The sequence below is a fragment of the Alligator sinensis genome, unplaced genomic scaffold (genome assembly GCF_000455745.1).
Source record: "Alligator sinensis unplaced genomic scaffold, ASM45574v1 scaffold366_1, whole genome shotgun sequence".
Taxonomy (NCBI): Eukaryota; Metazoa; Chordata; order Crocodylia; family Alligatoridae; genus Alligator; species Alligator sinensis.
In genome coordinates, this window is record NW_005841851.1 from 4,519,229 (window position 1) to 4,528,487 (window position 9,259).

The following is a 9,259-nucleotide window of genomic DNA, read 5'->3' on the forward strand; positions in this document are numbered from 1 at the left end:
GTCACCGCACAGTCATGATCTACCTCATCCATTGTTAAGTGTTGAAGAAGTCAGCACTGGAAATGCTGAGCTGGTCACCACATAAGTGGAGATTAACTATCCTGAATGCCAGCCAAAAATAGGAGTTGTGTTTCTAGATACTGGAGACTGTTTGGGCCTGTTGTATTGTGAAGAAATCTGTTTGGGAGGTATGTCCTCAAAGCACAAGGAGCAACCTTTTTCAGAGAGCAGTTAAGTTTTCTGGGGGAAGGCTGGAAGAATGTTTAATGTCAAGGCATTAGATATTCCAGCTGTAATTTTTGACAATGGGTCAGGCCTGTGTAAGGCTGGTCTATCAGGAGAGATTGGCCCAAGACACATCATTCCTTCTATTACAGGCCACCCCAAAGCCAAAGCGTCTGTGTTAGGAGCCGATCAGAAGGAACACTATGTGGGAGAAGAGGCCCGGGAAAAGAAGGATGTGCTGTCTCTGAAGTACCCCATTGAACGTGGAATAATTACTTCGTGGGATAAAGTAGAGAAGCTCTGGAAACATGTTTATGACCACAAACTAAGCATAAAAGCCTTCGAGAGGCCAGTGCTCATGACTGAGATCCCTATGAATCCAGCGGAGAACCGAGAAAAACTGACCCAGCTGATGTTTGAACGGTTTAGGGTGCCTGCTTTCTATTTGTCTGTTCAATCCATATTGTCTCTGTATGCCTCGGCACGTGTCACTGGAATGGTGATTGACAGTGGATATGGCGTTACGCACACAGTACCAGTCTATGAAGGCTACTGTTTGCCCCATGCTGTCTCCATGCTAGACATTGCTGGCAAGGATATCACAGAGTACTTTACAAAGCTGCTTCTGAAAACAGAGCCATGGTTGGCAAAACTCCCTGAGAAGAGCATTGTAGAAGACATCAAGGAGAAGTTATGCTATGTGGCTCCAGAGCCACACCAAGAACGAGTTAGGAGGCCAGAGGAGATCAGAAAGGAATATAAGCTTCCTGATGGGGCTGAAGTCAGGATTGGCAGTGCACTCTTCCAAGCACCAGAGATCCTCTTCGAGCCAAACCATGTTGGCAACGCTGGGCCAGGCCTTCTGAAAATGATTTCCCAAAGTGTCACAAAATGTGACTCCAGCGTTCGCAGTGCTCTGTATGGGAACATGGTGCTGTCTGGTGGTTCATCCCTCTTTCCTGGACTAGATGAGCGGATTTTTAAAGAACTAGAATATCAGGTTCCCAAAGGAGTCCCTATAAAGATTATAGCACCCACAGAGAGATGGTTTTCTTCATGGATTGGGGCTTCTATAATCACTTCCTTGAGCAGCTTCAAGCAAATGTGGGTCACTGCGGCTGATTACAAGGAATTTGGACCAAATGTTGTCCAAAGAAGATGCTTTTAAGGGGAACTTAGGTAATCCTAGGCATTGTCTGCTCAGGACAGAGTTAGTTCTTGCCTTTGCAATTAAAATGAATCAACTTTAAGTTGTGCTTTATTTTTCTGAGTTTCAGCGTTCACCTCCTTTGACAGGAGGCTCTTTCTAATGCTGTATATCCTATCAAGGAGTCATTAAAATTAGAGATGGAAAAGCCCTCTTATTTGTTGCATTGTAGCCAATACAGACCATTTCCCTTTAGTATTTTAAAACATTATGATCAGACATTATAATCAGTGATACAAATGAGGGACTTGCTAAAAACAGTCCTAGTAATATTCAGCTGACAGAACTTAAGGGTGAGACTCTATGAACAGGCCGCTGAGACATGGAGATATTAATTGACTTGCCCAAAGCTAGGCAAAATGTGTGGAAGAGCCAAGACTTGAGACTAGATATTCTGGATCCACCATCTACTGCCTTATCCCCATGGCCTTCCCTCCTCTGTGCATGGACATGTATATAAAACCTTCATAAATAGTAGGGAAAAATGAGAGGCAGCAATGGGGAGAGGAGTTTTAGACTCCACAGTGGCTCCTTCAAGGGAATCTTTCTAGCCAAATACAGGATTTTAGCACCAGTCTACATCACTCCAGCACTTCCATCCTAGGATCTCACCCCTATTTTCGCTATGTATGTTATTAGTGCACTTGATCCAAAGCCTCTGGAAATGAATGGTAGTCTTTCTATTAGGGCCTTTGGATCAGGTCCTGCGTCTTCTATTCTCCTCTACAGGGTATGTCCAGAATATATAGCAGGTAAAAAAAAAAACCGAAAGAAAAAAAGAGGGAAGTGAACAAGGACTGTATTTAAATGGTGAACATGTACAATCCAAAACTTGCCCCAGAATCAACCTGTGTCCTGAAATATTAGGATGTCTCTTGATGGTGATTGCAGAACCTCCAAGCTTCTTGGAAAGTCATTTCTGATAAACCCAAAGATTTAAAGATCCAAATGTTCAAATGCATGTTATAACCTTGTAGTAAACAGGATAGGCTGAAAGTCCTGCTTTCAGTCAACTGCAAATGCTGTATCTTTGCTGAGGTCAGGGAAAGATGCATGATATATATCATTACCAGTCCCCAGCACCATTCTTCTCCCTTTGGAGCTGGCTAGGCTGATGGAGCACAGTACCAGAGCTTAAGTACTGCACAGCCCTTATGTTCATTTTCTGCTCCCTAAAACATGACCAGATGTAAAACCTTCCCAAGACACATTCCCTTACCTTCCTTGAGGCGAACTGTCCACCTACCCTGACCCTCTCCTTGGCCCTGTGGCTACAGCCTAAGCCCTGGGAAAGCTTTGTGCTTTTGTTGCTATATTTAAAATCTGGTAAGCCAAAATTATTTTGCTGCTCAAGGTAATTCTCCACAGGAACCACTTGTATTTACATGTATACACATTTGAACTATTAACAGGTCCCACTTTTGTCCATTAGAGAAGCGCCAGCTGAGATCATGGCGCTGTTGTGCCTGGCATGCTGCAAACACATTGTAAGAAACAGTCACTGCCCTATGAATCCAGTGGGGGAAAAAAAAAACCCCAAAATTAGGCGACTGCGGCATTGATGCCTACACAGTTAGATGGATGGCAAATTGGCTCGATGGTCACACCCATAGTGGTGGTGGATGGGTCATTTTTGACCTGGAGGAATGTGGGCAGTGGTGTTCCCCAGGGCTCGGTCCTCGGGCCTACACTGTTCAACATCTTCATCAGTGACTTGGAGGTGGGCGTGGAAAGCACGCTGTCCAAATTCACTGATGACACAAAGATGTGGGGAGAAGTGGGCACACTGGAGGGGTGGGACAGAATCCAATTAGATCTGGACAGGTTGCAGAGGTGGACGGATGAGAATAGGATGGGATTCAACACAGACAAGTGCAAGATGCTGCATCTAGGGAGAAGGAGCCTGCAACACGCCTATAGGCTGGGGAACACCCTCCTCAACAACACAGTGACTGAAAGGGATCTTGGAGTCATTGTTGACTCCAAGGTGAACATGAGCCGCCAATGCAAGAAAGCGGTTAGTTAGTCTGACCGCACCTTGTCGTGCATCTACAGATGCATCACGAGCAGGTCCAGGGAGGTGATCCTTCCCCTCTATGTGGCCTTGGTCAGGCCACAGTTGGAGTACTGTGTCCAGTTCTGGGCGCCGCACTTGAAGAGGAATGTGGCTAACCTTGAGAGGGTCCAGAGGAGGGCCACTCGCATGGTCAGGGGCAGCAGGCCAGCCCCTACAAAGATAGACTAAAGGGCCTGAATCTAATCAGCCTCTACAAGAGGAGACTGAGAGGGGATCTGGTGGCTGTCTATAAACTCACCAGGGGGGACTAGTGGAAAATAGGTGAGGCTCTGTTCCCCCAGGCACCAGCTGAGATAACAAGGAATAACAGCCACAAATTGATTGAGAGCAGGTTCAGGCTTGATATCAGGAGGCATTACTTTGCAGTTGGGGCTGCCAGGCTCTGGAACGGGCTCCCAAGGGAGGTGGTGCTCTCCCCTACCTTGGGGGGTCTTCAAGAGGAGGTTGGATAGATATCTGGCTGGGGTATTATGATCCCAGCACTCGTTCCTGCCCAGGGCAGGGGGTCAGACTTGATGATCTGTTCAGGTCCCTTCCGACCCTAGAAACTATGAAAGCTTATAACCTACATCAGACAGCGCTGGGTGACCTTTGAAAGGAATGTGACTGCTGCTCCATTTCCAGATATGAAAATTATGAAAATATGAAATTATTTAAAAAACCCTGATATTTTGCACTTGCAAGGGACATCTCATCTAAAGATCTCAAACATCACACTTCATGTGACCTTTCACAATTTCCCCTCTGCAAAGCGTGCATTCCTTCCATCGTACTATAACCCAGCCGAGCTTTGAGCAACTGAATTTTAAAATGAGTTAATGTCAGAAGACACACAAAAGTATTTTGATATCATATTTTTACATCATAGCACCCTTTTCTGATGTTACCCTTATGACATCAAAAAATCAATCCATGATAAAAATGTATACTGATTTCTATAAGCCTGCTATGGACAATTAAATAACATTATAAATGCCTCAGATCTAATTCTGCCTTCATTTTGGTAGTCTTTCTATTAGGGCCTTTAGATCAGGTCCTGTATCTTCTATTCTCCTCTACAGGGTATGTCCAGAATATATAGCAGGTATATAAATGTGTCATGCCTGCTATGGACAATTAAATAACATTATAAATGCCTCAGATCTATTTGCCTTCATTTTAAAAGACATTTATAACAGAAGATTTAGACCTGAACTCTTACAACCTCAGATCAGCAAAGAACCAAAAGGAGAGTTTGTCAGACATCTAGGTTGACCAGCTAATATCTACTCAGGCCCTCAAAGATCCTGGACCTTCTTGCTTATCAAAAAAATTGCAAACTAGAAGCCTTCTAAATTTTATTTAATTGCTTACGGTAAAGAAAATAAGCTAAACCACCAGGAATATTAACTTAGTTTAATAATATTAAACTAAATTAAGAGTGGGATGAATTAAGAGATCAATCTTAATACTGGTTTGGATTCAAATCATCAATGAGTTAACCCACTACAGTAATGCTAAAATGGATTCATCCTGATATACCCTAAGTAAGATTTTGAGGTGGGTGTCTATTTGGTTTTAAATCACAAGTAAAAAGTCTCTCAAACCAGTCATATAGAACTGATTAAATAACTCAGCACTGAAAACCAAGTCATTTATGTATAGACCACAACCTCAGAGATAATGATCAAGCCTCCATTTCAGATTCTTGTTCCTATAGAGCGGCTCACCCTTCCTGTCCCAGCAGAAATACTGTAATACAAACTTCTGGTACTTTCATATCCCTTAGGACACAGAGCCCACAATGCAACACAGAATGCAGAACATGTGCAAGCGAGTAATGTCATGAGGCAATATTTACTCTGTTTACAATATCTGCAGTATACGGCTTTTTACCTGGAGAGCTTTCTTTCAGGCACTTTCTTGTGAGGCTTTTGCAGGTGTTCACACAAGTGAGTATGCTTTTGTTCCCACACTATAAAAGGTGAAAAAGAAAAGACTAACTGGTTCCACTGGCTAATCAAATGACAGCAAAATTACAACAAAGATACTCTAGATACTAGGGGGCTGCATGTGTTTCAGCTCCCAGACCCTTGTGACTGGTGGTTGAATAGAAGCTGGAATTGCATTTAAGGAACCAGGCAGGAACATGCTGCTGGCACTAGCAGAGGGCTTGTTGCTACTGGGCTTCCTTTGGGTGAAAGGGCTGGCCCAGGTTGGCTGTTGATGTGACTTCTCCTCAAGGCAATTAGTCATAAGGATTCTGCAGTGTCAAGCATAGCACAAGAAGCTTGTCGACCCTAAAATCAAAGTACTTGCCTTTGGTTCTTATGCATCCTTGCTGTTGCTGCTTTAAAGTGTCTCCCTCTGAGGCCTTCAGACAACTGGGCAAGCCTTCCTTAGAATCGCACAATCCAATCTGATAAACTTTGAATTAAGTCATTCTCAGTTAGTGTCTGCTTTAGGGAAAGTCCAATTTAAATGAGGAACGTAAAAAAAAACTACTCTGTATTGTACACACTGCAAAGGCTGCGGGTCTGTAACCCATTTCTAAGCTCTCATGTATGGAAAATTTGGATGTGAGGACCACGGTATCATCTTCTGCAGGAGAAAACATTTTGAAATGATGTTATGTCACCAGTTCATTGAAAACATGACACAAAATCCCATGAAAGTGTTGCTTGCTAGAGTTCTTTTTGTGCACTTGCTCACTCCACATCCATCCATCCATCAGAAAAATTAGAAAATGAGGTTGGAAAATTTATGACTGTTATCACTCTCCCGAGTGAGACAGCACAATAATCCTTCTCCTTAGGAAGTGGGCTGTAAGTCAAAAAGTTTATCTTCTGGAATCATCCTCCTGACAGAGAACAGTTGCTTCAAACCCTTTAACAATGAAACCCTTCAAAAAAATACAATTGTTCAAGTTTATATAAGTCTGTATTCTCTTAGGGGCCATTTCTTTCTCTCCCACGGCATGTAGAAGAATGCATTTAAGTTCCATAGGATTTAAAAAGTTGAGCATCTGTATTTGTTTTCCACCAGTTTCTATGCCTCTCTGAGTCATTTATGGGACTCAGATACATGGAATTAGGCCTTTACCAGGTATTTCCACCATCCAAGAGCTGAAGTGCAGTGAGAACTCATTTTAATTTGATCTCTTCATAAATATCTCCATGAAGGATGAAAAATCCAGTTGGAAAAAAAAAAGCAAATGCAAGCAATATAACTTGTCTCCAGCCTCCGCCTGCATGTAAGAGTCTGAGAGTATTGGTTGTGCCTCTGTTATAAATTATGTGGGAGAGAAGGAGAGTACAGCTTCATTTTTCAGTCTGGAACTGGCGAGGACAGAAGCAGAAGCACCAACTGGAACTGAGGCAAAACTCTTCACACTGTTGAGCTGCAAGGCATATTCCCTCCCAGGCCTTGCAGGAAGAAGATGTAGTCTCAGGACAGCCTTGAGGAGCTGCCAGCTGTAAAGGAATTGAGCTCTTTGTGACTCAAGAATCTAGAATATTTGACATTAGAATATTAGACATTCTGAGCCTGAAGAAATGCGGAGCCGGAGAGAGCGCTGCTCAGAGCCTGCTTCCATCCTGCCAGGGAATGTTTGATCCCAAAGTTTTAGAAAGCCCAGCTGTGATTTTGGACAATGGATCTGGGCTCTGTAAGGCTGGCCTGTCAGGAGAACAGACACCAAGGTCAGTCGTTGCTTCTGTTGTAGGCTATCCCAAATCCAAAGCTATCATGATTGGAGCTGGTCAAAAGGACTATTACGTCGGAAAGGAGGCTCAGTCCAAAAGGGGCATTCTGTCTTTTAAGTACCCAATGGAACATGGCATAGTGACTTCCTGGGATGATATGCAGAAGATCTGGAAGTATGTGTATAAGTATGAACTCCGGATGAAAGCCAGTGAAAGGCCAGTGCTCCTGACAGAGGCCCCGCTGAACACACTGCCTAACCGAGAAAAAATGACCGAGATCATGTTTGAAGGCTTCCGAGTGCCTGCCATGTTCGTGGCTCTGCAAGCGCTGCTGGCTCTTTATGCCTCAGCCCAGACAACTGGATTAGTGCTAGACAGTGGAGATGGTGTTACCCTTACAGTCCCTGTCTACAAAGGCCATTGCTTACTTCATGGTGTTTCCCGGCTGGATTTTGCAGGAAGAGATATTACTAAATACCTTGCTAGGCTCCTCTTGGAGAATGGACACTCATTCACAAGCACAGCTGAGGGGGAAATTGTGAAGGATATCAAGGAGAAGCTGTGCTATGTGGCCATTGAGCCCAGCCAGAAAATGAAGGAGAAACCCAGGAAACTCACACGTGAATATATTCTCCCAGATGGAAATGCTATCCAGGTTGGCAACCAGCTGTTCAGAGCTCCTGAAGCCCTTTTTGTGCCAGCTAATGCTGGTATCTCAGCACCAGGGATTGACAAAATGATTGTTCAGAGTGTTAAGAAATGTGATGGACGTATCCACTCAGATATCTTGGGGAATGTGGTATTGTCTGGTGGATCAACCCTTTTCCATGGTCTAAATGAGAGACTCCTGAAGGAACTGCAGATGCAGATCCCCAGCACCATTCCTGTAAAGATCATAGCCCCCCAAGACAGGATGTTCTCAGTGTGGATTGGTGCTTCTGTCCTCACCAGTTTAAAAACGTTCAAGGACATGTGGGTCACAAGTGAAGACTACAAGGAGATTGGACCAACTGCACTTCAGAGAAAATGCTTCTGAGAAGAATGACCACCGGGAGCGGGGGGGGAAGAGAGTGCCAATCTGAACAGCTGGAGAGCAGCTAATAAATCATTGCAAAAATAATTGATTTGCAGTAAATGATTTTATGGCTTGGTAAAGAAAGATCCCTTGTGCATTTGGATAAAGAAAGAGCCCTTGTTCGCTGCATTTTTGCTATCCAGCATGTTGGTTTTAATTCCAGAAATGTGTTGATCCTCCCTAGCATTGCAAACAGTTTCTCAGACTGTTAAATGCTAGAGAACAAGCCACCTCCATCCTATGCCTCTCAGGGCTGGCTCCCTGCCATTCACCATAAGCTTCCAAAGAGACCTCTAATGAAGAAATAGAGGTCTCTGGGGTATTGTTGACCCTTTGCTGTAGTGCTGGAGACTTCTTGCAGTGGTCCTGGCAAGCTGGGGAGAGCCCAGAAAAAGTGTAGCATCTGAATTTCTTTATTCATGTGAAATGAAAAAGAAGTTCTGGCCATTAAACTGAAGCTCTCAGAGAAAGTGATCCAAGCTTTGGATCTTGTCTTTGCTAATGATTCATCTTGTAACACTGGCTGAGACATTTTCACTGCCTTTTGTATCTCAGTTGACCCACTGATGAAATGTGAATATCACTTCTTACAAGGATGATGTGAGACATAATTGAAATAGATATAGTCATCATCTGGGAATGCTGGGTGAAAGGTGTTTTTTTCTGTTTTGTTCTTCTGACATCCCCTAATACCCTTTTGCAGAATCAGCAGATCTGGACGAGGGCTGAGTATCTGTGCTTTTAGCTGCTTATCTGAAGGAAGTTTAGTAGAACAACTGAGAATTTAACCATTCCTGAATCAGTTGGTTGACATTGCATTCTCCTTCAATGGCGGGCAAGCTCATAAGGAAAAAGTGCCATTCCCCTGATAACATTCTGGGAAGGCTGAGAAACTGGCAAAAGATAGCAAGTACTTGAATTTGTAAATAATTTGGCTTTGTCCGTGTTCAAACAATCATTCTTGTAAATGAGCTTTATACATTCAGGAATGC

General features: G+C 43.6%; 2 protein-coding genes across 2 annotated transcripts; both read left to right on the forward strand.

The window, feature by feature from the left end:
- Window positions 1–259: 259 nt before the first annotated feature.
- LOC102382603 (actin-related protein T2) lies at window positions 260–1,393 on the forward strand. Its single transcript, XM_006016208.1, has one exon. It carries the CDS (start codon window positions 260–262, stop codon window positions 1,391–1,393), a length of 1,134 nt encoding a protein of 377 aa, XP_006016270.1.
- Window positions 1,394–7,094: 5,701 nt separating this feature from the next.
- LOC102382848 (actin-85C-like) lies at window positions 7,095–8,238 on the forward strand. Its single transcript, XM_014523325.1, has one exon. The coding sequence runs from the start codon at window positions 7,095–7,097 to the stop codon at window positions 8,226–8,228; it is 1,134 nt and encodes a 377-aa protein (XP_014378811.1). The 3' UTR covers window positions 8,229–8,238.
- The last annotated feature ends 1,021 nt before the right edge of the window (window positions 8,239–9,259 follow it).